Raw genomic sequence first — 17,745 nt, 5'->3', positions numbered from 1 at the left:
CAGTGACACCAGGTATTGAAACCTCTAGATCACTAATCCGAAGAAAAAGATAAAATATTAAGAATCTTATAAACAACAATCAATGCTATTCCACTGTTCAATCAACCAGTGTAAATAAAAGATTAGTTTAAAAATCTAGTTTTGACAGGTGAAAAACCTGAGCTCTCATGAAGTTCACAAGTCAGTTTGTTAGTTTTCCAGTATTGGAAGTTTGATTAAGTGATGAGACTTTTTTAAAACGCGTACCTCTGTGCGACTCAAAGGTTTCATATTTGGTCATGTTTTTAAGTCTTGTATCTTCACAGTGTCACGGTTGGCCCGAGGTAATGAAAATTCTTGACCACTAATCCAAGTTGTTATCAAAGGATTAAAATAATCAGAGCCACACCCATAGTATATATGAGGGATTGAAAATAGACTACTGATCTATAATTGTTGACACGCAAAAAGTCCGGAGGCCATTTTCAATTCCAATGAAAAATAACGATGGGTATAGCTCAAGGTAATAGGTAATCCTCAAAGCTTTTAGTCAACTTCATGATTGATCATTCAAAAATAGAAATAAAAGTGAGAATTACAATTAACAGAATGGTTTTTAATTTTAACGATTGTTCAAATACAACATAATTGATTGGCATATCAAAAATTGATATATTTTTGCCTTGAATATATCACTCAGAATCGTAGTCATCATCGGTGTATTTTTTCTTGTTTCTAAATGTTTTAAAAAGATTGTGCAAAAACGGTGATGACACCCAAAAAATATAAATAAAATTGATGCTTATGATGAGACTGATAAAACTGAAATTAGCCAAGAAGTTGATATTTTCATTCGGCACATGGGAAATTGGAATCATTAAACTTGAAAAATCGCTTATCATTAATTTTTGCCAGTGCAGGAGAATCAGGATGATTCTGTTTAAGATGGAGATAATGTGCTTCCGGTTGATCGGTAGCGTTTCCACACTCTTCGCAAACGTACATTTTTGTCCTCCTTTGCTTGTATGCATATTGGTGCGAAATGCCGTGGATTTTATTGGAATGAGATTCGAGAGAGCATCTTTGAGTAAATGATTTAGCACAATGATCACATTTGTATGGGCGAACACCTATTATGACAGAAATTAGAGAAAAAAGAAATAATTAGCAAAAATCAAGATTAATCGGAATAATTGTTTCATAATTTTCAACGATAATTCATTGAAGTAGTCAAAAGTTAAGATTTCAATAAAACAACAAACCTGTATGAGTTCTGGTGTGCCTTTTAAGATCAAAGGTATCATTAAAGCCTTTGCCACAAAATGTGCATAAAAATCGTTTCACGTCTGAATGGCATTTAAGGTGACGGTTCATTAAACGTGGCAGAGCGAACTGTTTACGGCACACTGGACATTTTTTTTTATCTTTCAAACTTGGTGAAATAACGGACTTCTTTTTAGAAAGTATTGGATTCTTGATTCCATGTCCTCCGTTAACAAAATCGATTGAATTAAATATGTGAAGAGGAATTTCTGTTGAGAAAAAATAAAATATTTAGTTTATTGTTAGGTACAATAAATGCTCAAGAAATCATGTTTTACTTACTCAGCTTTTGTGCTAGAGACCTGAAGCTTGGAGCGAAGGTAGCTGGGATCCCACCATTACTTCCAGCTTTGCTATTGCGAGCAGTTTCAACGGACTGCTGGTACATTTCCTCAGTAACAACAACTTTAGGTTCAGACTTAATCTTTTTGGCTGCATGTTGCACAGGTTTTGGATCCACTTTAAGGTTCAACACAATATTCTGGTGTTCACTGACATCAGGCGATGATGAAGTATTCGATGAGCTGGAGCAGGTGTACGATGTTGACATTGATGGTGATGGTTTTGCATCCTCAGGACTTGGTGGTGGAGTAACTGGACGCCACTGTGATTGCTGCTTAGGCTGCTGATTAGACTGTTGGTTAGCTTGTTGGTTAGACTGTTGGTTAGACTGTGGCTGCTGCTTAGGCTGCTGATTAGATTGTTGGTCGGACTGTTTGCACTGTTGGTTAGCTTGTTGGTTAGCTTGTAGGTTAGACTGTTGGTCGGACTGTTGGTCGGACTGTTGGTTAGAGGCCTGCTTAGTTGGCTGGTTAGACTGCCTGAGATTAATTCTTTTGCGTATTAAAAACGACCTTGGCATTGTGATTTAGCACGAAATTAAAAGTTGATTTGGTTTTATAGAGTTGGCAGAGTTTATTCACAGTGGTAAAATATAAAGTAACGGTCTTGATGTGGAGATGAAAAATAGCGGTCAAAAGTTTGAAGAAAGTTGAAAATGTGAAAAGTGGTTTGAATCAATGAAACACTTTCTTACTACCGAGAATAACTACTTCTCTGTCCCTGTCTCTCTTTCCTTTTATACTTCCGGTTTCAAGCTCCTTCAACTCGTCATTACCCTGGATACCAATCCTGAACTTATGTGTGGCTATAGGGATTCCAAAAAACTTTCCGTTTAAAAACCTTATGTTTGTTTAAATCTGTCAATATGTGTCAAACTTTGAAATTTTTGCGGGAAGATTGTGACCAAACTAAACGGATTTTAAAGAAGATTTTTACATCGCATAAAAGCTATGATTGAACTTTTGCAATCACAATTCATGATAAATAATAATGATACAATCGTAAAAAATAGCCAAAGCTTAACCAGAATTCAGTTTACTGAGATATTAGCGATTAAACAGGGTAAGGGGAAAATGCAAAATCCGTATCTCTTACTATTGAGATTGAGGGAAAACTTTTTTGTATTCAGGTTGATGGTTTATTATTGGATTGAATGTACCGGGTGTGGCATAAGTCACGTACAGCATATTTTCCGCTTTTTCTCAGCAACTGTAATAGTTATCGCCGCCAAATTTTTTAGGTGTTTTTCTCAAGCCGTCGGTTGAGTTCTGTGAAAGTTTCTCGTTAAAAATTCGAATTTTGAAAAATGCCGTTTCTTAGCGGCAAGATCGCAAATTTTTTATAAAACTATATTATCTTTACAAAGAAGACATCAAAGCCGCTGAACGGAACTAACCAAGTGCCACGAAGGGTCGAAACACCCTTGCAACTAAGCCATAAAGGCGTAGGAAGAAAAACTTCAATTCTCGAATTTCTCATTGCGAGACAATATTTTGCGTTTTTCGTGTCAGAACGATCGCTAGTAAAGGTTGGCACTTCCAGCATATAGTCAAATGACAACCGAAAAAGCGCTGATTACAATGAGAAAAACCGTTTTGAAATATCTCTATCGGTGCAAAAGTTATTCACGAAAATATGCTGTACCTGACTTATGCCACACCCGGTATATACGAAACTGTACAGAAAGAGATCGGAGTTTCAACTTTAAACTCCATTTTCTCAATGATGTTCATCAGAGAAACGTTTTAATTGAACAATGGAATCAGTTACATGCCTTTACAACTCACAAAAGTTCAACTTAAGTTATGATCAGCCATTTTCGGTGAAAATAATGGCAACGCAAACGCTCTTAAACCCATTCTACGACCAAATGATAACCATGATTTAATTAAAACAACACAAATACTTGAGCTTTCTAGGAACTAAAGTTTCTGCCAAAATTCAGGGCATTGGGGAAACAATTTATCTGCAAAAGCATTATGGATGGAAGAAAATTATTTTTTAGTTGAATGACGCTATGGTTTATTATTGGATGATCTAAAAGTGCCCAAACTTTGACTTTCGATGTAAGAATTGTGTTATGCACTTTTAGTGGGAAAAAAATTATTCGTGTAACTAAAAATTTTCTCTGATTTTCGGTAAAATGGCTTTCAAAGTTCAAACTTAGATTTCATTTTTTTAGTTTGAGAACCAGATTTTATTTCATTTTTAGTTCACCACATTGAACTTGGTTTACATAAAGATTTGGCTTTTTGAATATGGATTGATTTTAGCGTCTCTGCTTGTAGAAATGAAAGTGAGAATGACAATTAACGTGTCAGTTTGAAATTTGTTTATTATTCAAACCAATATAATACAATGGCAATATATGGCACTATCAAAAAAATAAGTTAGTGTAAATTGGGCAAGGAATTGATATTTTCATTCAGCAAAGGGGAAATCAGGATCATTAAACTTGAAAAATCGTCTGTCGTTGACTTTGGCCAAAGCGGGAGAATCAGGATGATTATTTTTAAGATGCAGATAATGTGATTCCGGTTTATTGGTAGTGTTTCCACACGCTTCGCAAACGTACAATTTTGTTCTCCTTTCTCTGTATGCATAAGAATGCGAAATACCATGGATTTTGAGAGTATGAGACTCGAGAGAACATCGTTGAGCAAATGATTTTTCACAATGGTCACATTTGTATGGGCGAACACCTATTATGACAGAAATTAGAGAAAAAGAGAAAAATAAATAATTAGCAGTAATCAAGATTGACTGGAATAATTGTTTCATAATTTTGAACAAAAATCATTGAAATGGTTAAAAGTTGAGATTTCAATAAAAAAAACTAACCTGTATGAGTTCTGGTATGTTTTTTGAGATCAAAGGTATCATTAAAGCCTTTACCACAAAATGTACACAAATATTCTTTTACGTCTGAATGATTTTTAAGATGACGCTTAAGACATCGAGGTTTGGGGAACCGTTGTGCACACACTGGGCATTTCAAGGGATCATCCAAACTTGGCTGTATAGCTGGTTTAAGCTTTCCATGTGAAAGGATTGGATTCTTGATTCCATGGCCTCCATTAACAAATTTAATCGAACTGAACATTCGAAGAGGGATTTCTGTTAAGTAAAGATAAAATATTTAGTTTGATTGTTAGATACAAAAGTAATGAGATGCAAAATAAATCACTGACTTCAACTGATTGTTGAAATAACTTACTTAGTTTTTCAGCTAGAGACTCGATGTTTGGTGCAAAACTTGCTCGTCCCTCACTATATCTATAATTACGAGCACTTTCAATGGCCTGAGCGTACATTTCAGCTGTTATGGTGACCGGTCGTTCTTTTCGCTCAGGCTCTGATTCTGGTTCAGACTCTGGTTCAGACTCTGATTCTGACTCTGATTCTAACTCAAGCTCTGGCTCAGGTTCGGGCTCTTGAATCACATCTTCCTGCATTGGTTCTGAAGATATTTTTAGGTTGAGAGGTGCACTCTGATATTGATCGTCATCAGAGTCAGATTTGTATGGTGAATATGAGGAATCCATCAAATCGTCAGTTGAATTGCACTGGTGATAAGAAGAAGAGGTTGATTTTTCAGGCACATAAAACACAGAGGATGGATCACACTTGGCATTCTCGCGCTCTTCAGCGAGTCTGCGAACGCTAACTTCTGCTAACAAGTAGAGGTTTTCTAGATGAGATGATTTGAATACACTTGACATGTTGAATTGAATTTGAACAAACACACTCGGATGATAAATTTTTTATGGTTGGTTCTTTGACTTTTTTAGCCCTTTTATAGTCGCCCATTCTCACCGCCCATGAATTGTTTAAGCCGTTTATTTCACATCTACTTCCGAATGACCTCTAGTATTGAAACCTCTAGATCACTAATCCGAAGAAAATGTTAAAAAATTAAGAGTCTTATCAATAATATCCAGTGCTATTCCAACGTTAAATTAACCAATGTAAATGTAAAATTATTTAAAATCTAATTGAATGGCATAAATGCTCATTTCTCATGAAGTTCAGTCTTTCAGGATTCGAAGTTTGATTGAGTCACGAGACTCTTTTAACACGCGTTCTTCTGTGTCAACCAAATGTTTCATATTTGATCTGTTTTTTTAAGTCTTTTATCTTCACTGTTTCACCGTTAGCCCGAGGTAATGAAAACTCTTGCGCACTAATCCAAGTTGTTTTCAAAGGATTAAAATAATTAGAACCTCATCCTTAATATACATTACAACAAGTACAATAATTTTCGGCCGTAAGATATTGAATGGATAATATATTATAAGATACTGGTCTATCCATTCACCATGAAATGAAACACTCGGTTGCTGGCCTAGTAACAATGAAAAAAGTAACTTCATATTACTTTGAAGAATGAAATTGATTTTAATGAAACTAAATAGTAAAATGCAAAAAAAAATCGATTCATATTTGATTCTTTTAATGACACTAAAAGCAGTCAAATCCAAGAGTAATAGCCGAGCGAAACACAAAAATAAACACTATTTTATATTCATGTTGTGATACTGAGAGTTTCTATCATGTATCTGTATGTGTCTTTTTTATGAATTTTCAGGCTCAAGAATATACAAGAAACACAATAAACAAATATTATAATTTGGACGTGAAATTGCTCGACAATGTTTAAGTTGTCCTTCTTTTAATATGACCAACAATATTGACAATGAAAAGAAATTGGTTTAATAAATGTTTCGAAGAAGTTCACGAAGAAACTGAGGAGTTGGTGTCATTTGTCAGATCGATAGTTGATAATAAACCCTGATTGCTTCTGGTAAAGCCGTTAATACAATACCAACAGCCTTGTTCCAGAACTCAATAGAACTTCTTGAAATGAATTTGTGACAAAAGATCAATCAAACTATTGGGAGCCACTGGTAATGGCTTAAGTAATAATATGATGTGTGCGTTACTTTATTAAGATATCAGAATCTTTGAGCAAATCAAAAGTTGTCACAAATAATATTGAATGACTCTGGCTGATATTAAATCAACACTTTATTCAATTCCTCGGAATTATGAGAGAGCCTGGTTTTAATACCAGTTGAGTTTTGCGATTAGCAATACATTCTGAGCATAAGGGAATCCTGTGTTTAGATTAGTTAGTTTATTGTTCATTTTTGGTTACTAAGATTTATGTGTTGAATCAATGAACCATATTTCTTGAGCACTTACTTTAGTAAATAAGAACTTCTCTGCCTCTTGTCTCTCTTCTATCTCTATATTAACCTGAACCGTGCTAATTGTACCAACACAACAGGCTCGAAAACACTAACGATGGCATAGCAAATCGCCAGAAGCTCTCAGTCAATCTCATCATGCAAAGAGTAGGAATAAAAGTGAAAAGGCAATTAACAAAACAGTTTTTAATTTTTTTGGTTATTCAAATGGACATAATCGATCGCCAATATCAAAAATTGATATAAATATTTCAACCTTATAGTTGTTTAAATAGGAATAAAAGATAATTGTAAGTTTGAAATTAGTTTATTATTCAAATGCAATATAATACAATATAAAAATGGAAAAAATAATTTGGTCTAAATTGGCCAAGGAAATGATATTTACATTTAGCAAAGTGGAAAGTGAATCATTAAACTTGAAATGTCTTTTGTCTTTGAACTATTACAAATCAGGAGGATCAAGATGATTCTGTTTAAGATGAAGATAATGTGATTGACCGGTAGTGTTTCCAAACGCCTCGAAAATGTTATTCTTGTCCTCCTTTCTTCGCAAGCATATGTATGCGAAATACCATGGACCGTAAGAGTATGAGATTCGAGGACACATCTTTGAGTAAAGATTTTTCACAATGGTCACATTTATAAGGATGACCTCACTCTAAGGTCTAAAGGGATATCCTCCATATCGCTATTCTCAGAACTGTATGCTGAAGATGTGGAATCCAAAAAATCTTCGGAGGTTTCCGAATCGTAAGATGAATTTGTTGACATTCCATCCTCACAAAACACTGAGTTAGGATATTGACTGGCATTAGCGTCGTGTGCATCATTAGTAAAATCCATTGACTCGTCGCTTGAGGTACTCGGCTCATAGTATGACGGGGTTATTTGTCCAGGCCCATAAAACACTGAAGATGGATCAGTTCTGGCTTTCTCCCGCTCTTCTGCGAGTCTCTGGGAGCTAATTTCTGCTAACACGTAAAGAGGAGAAGGTACAAATTGAACAGACATTTTTAATGATATTTCAACAAACTTAGTCGATCGATGAATTTTTTATGGTTGGTTCTTTGACTTTTTTAGCCCTTTTATAGTCGCCCATTCGCATCTCCCATGAATGGTTTAAACCGTTTATTTTGCATCTACTCCCGAATGACCCCAGGTATCGAAAACTCTAGATCACTAATCCGAAGAAAATGTTAAAATATTAAGAATGAAGTAATGAAAACTCTTGACCACTAATTCGAGTTTTTTTCAAAGGATTGAAATGTTTAGAACCTCATCGATAATATACAATAATTTTTTATAGTAAAATGAATAAATGTAAATATACTGGCCTATCCATTCGTCACAAAACGAAGCTTCGTTCTTTGGCTAATAAAAATGCAAAAAAAAATAATATTATTTGGAAAATGGAATTGATTTCAATGAAACTAAATAATGAAATTAAATAAAATTGATTGGTATTGGATTCTTTTTCTTTGCTTTATAACTTTGCACACTTAATGACACTAAAATTAGTCAAATCCAAGAGTAAAATCGAGAAAAACTTTTACAGAAAAATGTTTAAGTTGCCGTTTTTATATTACAAAAAATATGAACAATGAAAAGAAATTGTTTTAACTTGTTTACGAAGAAACTGAGGAATCGTTATGCTTTGTCTGATTGGTACTTGATAATAAACCATGATTGCTTCTGGTAAAGCACAACAACAATAGCATTTTTCCAGAACTCAAAGGAAATTATTGAATTGGTTTTGTGATAAACAACAACAGATCAGTCAAATTATTAGCGGCGACATCGGCAGCCACTGGTAATGGCTTAAGTAAAATGATGTGTGTGTTACTTTATTAAGATATTAGCATCTTTAAGCAAATAAAAAGTTGTCACAAATAATATTATATGACTCTGGATGATATTGCATCAAAACTTTATTCAATTCCTCAAAATCATGAGAGAGCCTGGTTTTTGACATCGGTTGAGTTGAGTAATGAGCAACACATCATGAGCGATCAGTGCCCATTCTAAAAATCAGTGAATCCTGTATTTAGCTCAATTTGTTTGTGTTCATTTTTGGTTACAAAGATTTATGTATTAAATCATTAAATCACATTTCTTAGGCACTAGAATGAGTACTTCTCTGGGTTTTTCTTATCTCTCTTCTACAGTACGAATTTTACCAACACAACAGGCTCGAAATTACTAATGATGACTTTAGTGAATTCGCAAACCTTTTAGTCAACCTCATGATTGGCAACTCAAGGAGTAGGAATAAAAGTGAGAAAAGCAATTAACGTATCAGTTTTAAATTTGTTTATTGTTCAGATCAAATATAATACAAGGGAGTACAATAAAGTGAGTTTACATAAATTGGCAAAGAAATTGATATTTTTGTTCAGAAAAAGTAAAATTGGAATCATTGAACTTGAAATGTCTTTAGTCGCAAAATTCTTCCGAAGCAGGAGAATCAGGATGATTCTGTAAAACATGGAGATAATAAGAGTCCGGTTGCTTAGTAGTGTATCCACACTCCTCGCAAATGTAAATTTTTATCCTCCTCCTTTCCTTGTATTCATATGTGTGCGAAAGACCATTGACTTCAAGGTCCAAAGTGATATCAGATTTGCATGATGAAAATGTCGAGTCCAAAGAATCGTCATCTGAAGTGCCCCAGTCGTAAGATTTTTCCAAAGCATGCGAATCAGGATGCATCTGTTTAACATGAGGATAATAAGATTCCGGTTGCTTGGTAGTGTATCCACACTCTTCACAAATGTAAATTTTTGTCCTCTTCCTTTCCTTGTAATCAGATTTGTGCGGAATAGGATGGACTTTAAGGTCCAACGTGATATCAGATTTGAATGATGAAAATGTCGACTCCAAAGAATCGTCATCTGAAGTGCCGTAACCGTCGTATAAGAATGATTGTTGATATTCACAAAACGATGATTCCAAGAGTTGACTGTCATCAGCCTCACTAGTGGTATCCATTGCATCGTCACTTGAGGTACTTGGTTGGTGCGAAGAAGAAGGTGATTGTCCAAGCCCATAAAACACTGAGGATGGATCAAATTTGGCTTTCTCTCGCTCTTCAGCAAGTCTTTGGACACTAGCCTCAGCTAACACGTCAAGAGGAGAAGGGATAAATTGACTAGACATTTTCACTGATATTTCAACTAACTTAGTCGATCGATGAATTTTTAATGGTTGGTTCTTTGACTTTTTTAGCCCTTTTATAGTCGCCCATTCTCACCGCCCATGAATGGTTTAAACCGTTTATTTTGCCTTTACTCCCGCATGACCCCAGGTATCGAAACCTCTAGATCACTAATCCGAAGGAAAGGATTAAAATATTAATCGTCTTATCGATAATATACAGTGCTATTCCACCGTTCAATCAACTGACGTAAATATTAAATTATTTTAAAATCTAGTTGATTGGGATAAATGCTACTCTTTCATGAAGTTCAGTTTTGTATTATTCGAAGTTTGATTGAATGATGAGATTCTTTTAACACGCGTTCGTCTGGGTAATCCAAAGGTTTCATATTTGGTCAGTTTTTTAAGTATTTTATCTTCACTGTTTCACCGTTAGCCCGAGGTAATGAAAACTCTTGACCACTAATCCAAGTTTTTATCAAAGGATTAGCATAATTAGAATATACGATACAAAAAGTACAATAATTTTTTATAGTAAAATGAATAAATGTAAATATACTGGCCTATCCATTCGTCACAAAACGAAGCTTCGTTCTTTGGCTAATAAAAATGCAAAAAAAAATAATATTATTTGGAAAATGGAATTGATTTCAATGAAACTAAATAATGAAATTAAATAAAATTGATTGGTATTGGATTCTTTTTCTTTCCTTTATAACTTTGGACACTTAATGACACTAAAATTAGTCAAATCCAAGAGTAAAATCGAGAAAAACTTTTACAGAAAAATGTTTAAGTTGCCGTTTTTATATTACAAAAAATATGGACAATGAAAAGAAATTGTTTTAACTTGTTCACGAGAAAACTGAGGAATCGCTGTGATTGCTGTCAGATTGATACTTGATGATAAATTATGATTGCTTCTGGTAAAGTAGTAAATACAATTACAACAGCAGCGTTTCAGATCTCAAAGGAAATTATTGGAATGGTTTTGTGATAAACAACAACAGATCAGTCAGATCATATGTGACGACGTCGGCAGCCACGGCTTAAGTAATTTTATGTGTGCGTTACTTTATTAAGATATCGAAATCAGATCAGAATCTTTAAGCAAAAGTTAATACAAATAATATTGAATGACTCTGGTTGATGTTAAATCAACACTTTATTTATTCCTCGGAGTAATGAGAGTTTTTGGTATCGGTTGAGTTGAGTGATGAGCAATACATCATGAGCGATCAGTGGACATCCTAAAAATCAGTGAACCCTGTGTTTAGCTTATTTAGTTTGTGTTCATTTTTGTTTACAAAATTTATGGGTTAAATCAATGAACCACATTTCTTAAGAACTAGAATGAGTACTTTTCTGCGTTTTTCTTTTCTCTTCTCTACAGTACTAATTGTACCAACAAAACAGGGTCAAAATTACTAACGATTGCTATAGCAAATGCTCGAAGCTTTTAGGCAACCTCATGATTGGTAACACAAAGAGTAGAAATAAAAGTGACAAATGCAATTAACGTTTGCAATTAAAATTTGTTTATTATTCAGATCAAATATAATACAAGGGCAGTATCATTAAGTGAGTTGAGTTAAATTGGCCAAGAAATTGATATTTTCATTCAGCAAAGGGAAAGTTGGTATCATTGAACTTGAAATGTCTTTTGTCATAAAATTTTGCCAAAGCAGGCGAATCAGGATGATTCTGTAAAACATGGAGATAAAAAGAGTCCGGTTGCTTGGTAGTGTATCCTCGCAAATGTAAATTTTTATCCTCCTCCTTTCCTTGTATGCATATATGTGCGAAATACCATGGACTTTAAAAGTATGAGATTCAAGGTAATATCTTTGAGTAAATGATTTATAACAATGGTCACATTGGAGCGGACGGCCTTACTCTAAGGTCCAACGGGATATCAGATTTGTATGATGAAAATGTCGTGTCCAATGAATCGTCATCTGAAGTGTCCGAATCGTCGTGTGAAGCTGCGGGTTGTACAACCACATAACTAAATGATTTGCAGTATTTATTGTCATCGGAATCATACGAATCACTGGTGGTATCCATCCATGGAAAGCTTCCGTCCTGTTGCTCAGATGGTTTCAATCATTAATCGTTCCAAGCTCTTACCAATTGTTGGATATTCCTCAACCTTAAACCAATCTTGGCAATTGAATGCAGCCACAGCCGCATTCGACCTCAAAGGCCTTTTACCTTATAACAACGAGCTTACAAGACCTCAGATAGGCTTGTTGCGATATGTCTTGGAACAGCCTTATTCTCGTGAAATGATTTACTTTATGTTGAGTCTGACTAATAAAGCTAAATCCCGCTGTCCTATTCTTGAAGAACAATTGGTTGCATTGATTGTATTGGCAATGGAAAAGTCTGAAAACGAAACGAACAATCAAGAGGAAACTGACTATAGTCAAACTCAGTGCCTTTGGCAAATACTATCTGGCCATTTGATAACTTTCATCATATTAAACCATATAAGTTTCCCACAGCTTGTGCGAAGCCTTCATGAATCATTGGCTGCTCGAAATTCAAAAAAGGCCGAGATCATCTAATGTGGATGCTTCTTCAATATATTTCTGGTTCCATTCAGAAGACTCCTCTAACAGATTTCTTACCCTTCTTCAAACTTCATGATTTACTCTACCCTGAAAAGGATCCTCTTACTGGTCCCGATATAACTAAACCTATCTGCACTCATACTTTCGCGATCAGTTTCATTTGGATTCATTTGTTAAAGAAAGCAGAAAATGGACCTCAAAAGATGATAAGACCAATTCCAAATTGTCTCAGGCTTCACTTTTATGAGAAATGATCTACCCGCCAGTTTGAAATGATTCTTGAGAATGGCCGAATCAATCCAATATCATACAAAATTTTGGACAGAATTGGAGCCAAAGCTTTATCTTCTCATTTAAGAATCTTGGTGAACTATCTCGTTAATGAATTTACAAATCTCTGTGGGACTCAGAATGTTACTAAATATATTGATAAATTGAATGATTTAATTTGGAAGAGTCATGTCATAACTTTGGACAGATTACTTTTATGTCTGGTAATTATTTTATTTTGAAATTTTAATTTTTGCCATTTATTTATTTGCGTTTTATATTTTGTATATTAATAATTTGTATTTACTTAACTTGATTTTCTCACAGACTCTGAGAGCTTACGAAGGTAATGAAGCTCAAGTCTCTTTGTTTATCATTCAAATGTTATTGCTCAAAACGACTGATTTTTCCAATCGAGTTGCTGATTTTGTCAGAGAAATGTCTCCGGAACACTGGAAGCAATCAAATTGGCACGAAAAGCATGTTTTAATATTTGAGTAGCTTTTTAAGTCTTTTATCTTCAGTGTCACGGTTGATCCGAGGTAATGAAAATGGTCGAGTTTAATAATAATGCAAAAGATTAATGATAAATTATGGTCGAGGAATCGATATTTTCATTCAGCAAAAGGAAAATCAGTATAATTAAATTTGAAATGTCTGAAATGTGTTTTACATAGAGTTACAAGTTTTTAAGCCAAAATCAATAGATTGCTTAAAATTAATGAACAGATTACTCAGAATCGTAGTCATCAGCGGTGAATTTTTTCATGTTTAAAAAAATTGAGATGTAAGGAGATCGTAAAAAAATGCCGCAAAAATGGTGATAGCATCCAAATAATGTCAATAAATTAAAAAAATTGAGGTTGATGCAAATGATGAGACTGATAACAATGGAATTGATCGAGTAATTGATATTTTCATTCAGCAAAGGGAAAGTTGGTATCATTAAACTTGAAAAATCTTTTGTCGTAAAATTTTGCCAAAGCAGGAGAATCAGGATGATTCTGTTTAAGATGGAGATAATGTGATTCCGCTTTATTGGCAGTGTTTCCACACGCCTCGCAAACGTACAATTTAGTCCTCCTTTCTCTGTATGCATATTGGTGCGAAATACCATGGACTTTGCGAGTATGAGATTCAAGGGAACATCTTTGAGTAAATGATTTATTACAATGATTACATTTGTATGGACGAACACCTATTATGTGAGAAAATAGAAAAAAAAGAAAGAGATATTAATAATTAGCAATAATCAAGATTAACTGGAATGATTGTTTCATAATTTTGAACAAAAATCATTGAAATGGTTAAAAGTTGAGATTTCAATAAAATAACTAACCTGTATGAATTCTGGTGTGCCTTTTAAGATCAAAAGTGTCATTAAAGCCTCTGCCACAAAATGTGCATAAATAGCGTTTTATGTCTGAATGACATTTAAGGTGGCGATTGAGTAAACGAGTTAAAGGGAAGCGTTTTTCACATATTGGACATTTCATTGGATCATCCAAACTTGGTTGAATAACTGGCTGAACTTTAGCAGCATTGCCATCAGAAAGTAAAGGATTCTTGATTCCATGTCCTCCATTCACGAAATCAATAAAATTAAACATGTGAAGAGGAATTCCTGTTGAAAATAATAAAATATTTAGTTTGATTGTTGGATTTGAGTTAAACTATTTGATGGAGATAAAAAACTTACCTAGTCTTTGAGCAAGAAGTTGAACTGTTGGGGGAAGAGATGGTTCAATCTCACCATTTGATTCAATACGAGATCTTTCAATTGACTCTTTATACATTTTGTCAGTTACGGTAATTCTTGGTTGAGATGATACTTTCAAGTTAAGAGGGCCATCGCTTTGGTTTAAGTTTTTGATTACAGATACTCTTTGACAAATTGAGGCCGTAGTTGAAGATACTGACGAAGTGGATGAAGACGAAGGAGAAGGTGAATTTGATGGTGAAGATGAAGAAACTCGATTAAATGGTGACGGTGCTACTGATGAGCTGCAACTTGGGAATGATTGCTCTTTAAAATTGTTTGACTCTGCTGTGTAACATGAAGATGGAACCGATGATAAATTGGATGAAGTTGACTCTGCTCTTGATGAGGAAGCCTCAGATAAATCTAATGGTTGAGATGATGAACTTAACGAAGTTGATGAAGATGCCGTTGAACATGGTTTAGATGATGAGGTCGCTTGATTACCCGGTTGCTTAGATGAGCTTGAACTCTTTCGTTGATCGTCTTTCACATCGTCCTCAGGACTTGTTGGTGGAGTAACTGGACGCCACTGTGACTGGGGATTAGACTCTTTGAGATTCTGTTTTTTAATTAAAAATGCTTTCGGCATTGTAAGGCAACCAAGAATACGTTAAGTACTTGTTGAGTCTTAAACAGAGGAACAGAAAATATGATTTTAGCAAACAAAATCAGAAGAAGCTCATAAAAGAGCAGTTAGAAAATTGTAAAGCTTAAGAGACAGAAGCACTAAATTGTTTGAATTAAGATTGTTGATTGGAAAGAGTTGACAGAGTTTCTTCACTGTTTCTTAACTTTCTAACTTTTTTCAAGTTAACACACAAACCAATATTCAACTAACTGTTAAACCACTTTCTCTGGCGAGAATAAATACTTTCTCTGTCTCTCTCTATTTTCTCCATCCTCTTAATCTTTTACCTCTCTTTCTTATCTTCCATTTCTTCTCACTCTATGTTACCTGGGCCAGTTCTAGTTCCACCAATCCAATCGCTCTTTTTTTGGCCCAAGAGTTTTTACCCTTAAAAAAACAAAATCACCAATTTTACTTTACAGTGGATAACCTATCAGGAGAAAGTATCGCTATAACTTATAATGGTAAACAATTAACTAATTGTGAATGGCTAATTGGGAGATAATAATAAAAACTTTGATTCACAAACGGTTTTCCTCAATGAACATTAATTTTCATAACTGTAAATCATTGAGTAACAACAAGGACAGCCCAACGGTTTCAGGTTTGCATCATTTCGAAAACCACTTTTGTAATACTTTAAAGACATTAAACCAGCAAACTGGGCTATTACTGATGCATACTTGAATTACATGAAGCGTCCTGTTGAAGATTTAGCCTGGAATCCTGAATTAGACTATTATTTCAAACTGATCAGTAGTGTAGTTGATACTTTTCAAGGTAAATCTCCATTTCCACATGTTGATTGGCGTTTCAATGAATTTGCCAATGCTGGTGTTCATGCTCTTCATATTACATGCATTGAACTCATGGCATTACCAGTGGCTGCCAATGTCGTTGCCAATAATTTGATTGATCTTGTAGTTGTTGGTCACAAATACATTCCAAGAAATACTATCGAGTTCTGGAACAATGCAATTGGTGTTGTATTAACAGCTTTACCAGAAGCATACTGGTCTGTTATCAATGATCGGATCATAAGCATGATGGAAAGTCCTCTTTTAACTTATTCACCTCATTTTGAACCATTTCAAATGATTAACTTTATGCTGAGCGAACACGTAGAGCTATGGAAGTTACTATCGAGTTGTACTCTTTCCTCGAGACTATTGATAAAAATTGCACTGAGTTACGTTTTATGGACATTGGTTTACATTGATTTGACACATTAAATATGGATTGATTTTAGGGTCTCTGTTTGTAGAAATAAAAGTGAGAACGACAATTAACGTGTCAGTTTGAAATTTGTCAAACCAATATAATACAATGGCAATATATGGCACAATCAAAAAAAAATAAGTTGGTGTAAATTGGGTAAGGAATTGATATTTTCATTCAGCAAAGGGGAAATCAGGATCATTAAACTTGAAAAATCGCCTGTCGTTGACTTTATCCAAAGCGGGAGAATCAGGATGATTATTTTTAAGATGGAGATAATGTGTTTCTGGTTTATTGGTAGTGTTTCCACACGCTTCGCAAACGTACAATTTAGACCTCCTTTCTCTGTATGCATAAGAATGCGAAATAACTCAAATAATTTTTGACTAGCGCCCTCTAGTGTTGGTCAAAATGGTCCATTAATTTTTCTCATAGTCGGCACAAATTTTAGAAACTTGCTTCTATTTAAACTACAATATTTTAAATTCTAGTAAGAATATCGCTTTGATTTTTTGAATTTAACTTCTTCATACTTTCAAAAACACACATGAAAAATTTGATAATATTCCGAAAAGTGGATCTCTAGTTATGGTGACTGTAAAGTTGTTATCATTTTTATTCCGGATATGTTAGTAAAATGCAAAAAAAATCATATTATTTGGAAAATGGAATTGATTTCAATGAAACAAATAGTGAAATGAAATAAAACTGATTCATATTAGATTTTTTTTCTTTCTTTTATGTCTTTGGACACTTAATGACACTAAAATTAGTCAAATCCAAAAGTAAAATCGAGAAAAACTTTTACAGAAAAATGTTTAAGTTTCCGTTTTTTATATGACAAACAATATGGACAATGAAAATGAATTGGTGTAATAATTGTTGTGCCGAAGTTCATGAAGAAACTGAGGGATCGTTATGATTTGTCAGATTGATAATTGATAATAAACCATGATTGCTTCTGGTAAAGCACAACAACAATAGCATTGTTCCAGAACTCAAAGGAAATTATTGGAATTGTTTTGTGATAAACGACAGATCAGTCAAATTATCAGCGACGACATCGGCAGCCACTGTTAATGGCTTAAGTAATATGATGTGTGCGTTACATTAATAAGATATCAGAATCTTAAGCAAATAAAAAGTAACAAATAATATTGAATTACTCTGGCTGATATTGCATCAAAACTTTATTCAATTCCTCAAAATCATGAGAAAGCCTGTTTTTGACATCAGTTAAGTTGAGAGATGAGCATGACATCATGAGCGATCAGTGCC

General features: G+C 34.2%; 3 protein-coding genes across 3 annotated transcripts; all 3 read right to left on the bottom strand.

Annotated features, from left to right (window-relative positions):
- Window positions 1-580: 580 nt before the first annotated feature.
- Window positions 581-2,342, bottom strand: LOC107364344 (uncharacterized). Its single transcript, XM_089270460.1, has 3 exons — window positions 1,585-2,342; window positions 1,242-1,511; window positions 581-1,109 (listed from the first exon to the last, which is right to left on the bottom strand). Exons 1-3 carry the CDS (start codon window positions 2,162-2,164, stop codon window positions 829-831), a joined length of 1,131 nt encoding a protein of 376 aa, XP_089126586.1. The 5' UTR covers window positions 2,165-2,342; the 3' UTR covers window positions 581-828.
- A 1,619-nt stretch (window positions 2,343-3,961) lies between these two features.
- Window positions 3,962-5,426, bottom strand: LOC149094861 (transcription factor ovo-like homolog lin-48). Its single transcript, XM_089270459.1, has 3 exons — window positions 4,862-5,426; window positions 4,486-4,761; window positions 3,962-4,346 (listed from the first exon to the last, which is right to left on the bottom strand). The coding sequence occupies exons 1-3, from the start codon at window positions 5,364-5,366 to the stop codon at window positions 4,066-4,068; spliced, it is 1,062 nt and encodes a 353-aa protein (XP_089126585.1). The 5' UTR covers window positions 5,367-5,426; the 3' UTR covers window positions 3,962-4,065.
- Window positions 5,427-13,470: 8,044 nt separating this feature from the next.
- Window positions 13,471-15,451, bottom strand: LOC107370679 (uncharacterized). Its single transcript, XM_015938647.3, has 3 exons — window positions 14,559-15,451; window positions 14,199-14,483; window positions 13,471-14,057 (listed from the first exon to the last, which is right to left on the bottom strand). Exons 1-3 carry the CDS (start codon window positions 15,208-15,210, stop codon window positions 13,777-13,779), a joined length of 1,218 nt encoding a protein of 405 aa, XP_015794133.2. The 5' UTR covers window positions 15,211-15,451; the 3' UTR covers window positions 13,471-13,776.
- Between the last annotated feature and the right edge of the window lie 2,294 nt (window positions 15,452-17,745).

The sequence above is a fragment of the Tetranychus urticae genome, chromosome 1, assembly GCF_039701765.1.
Source record: "Tetranychus urticae isolate SD_2017Ah chromosome 1, NJAU_TeUrti_SD_1.0, whole genome shotgun sequence".
NCBI lineage: Eukaryota > Metazoa > Arthropoda > Arachnida > Trombidiformes > Tetranychidae > Tetranychus > Tetranychus urticae.
This window is presented reverse-complemented; position numbering and strand designations above follow the sequence as displayed.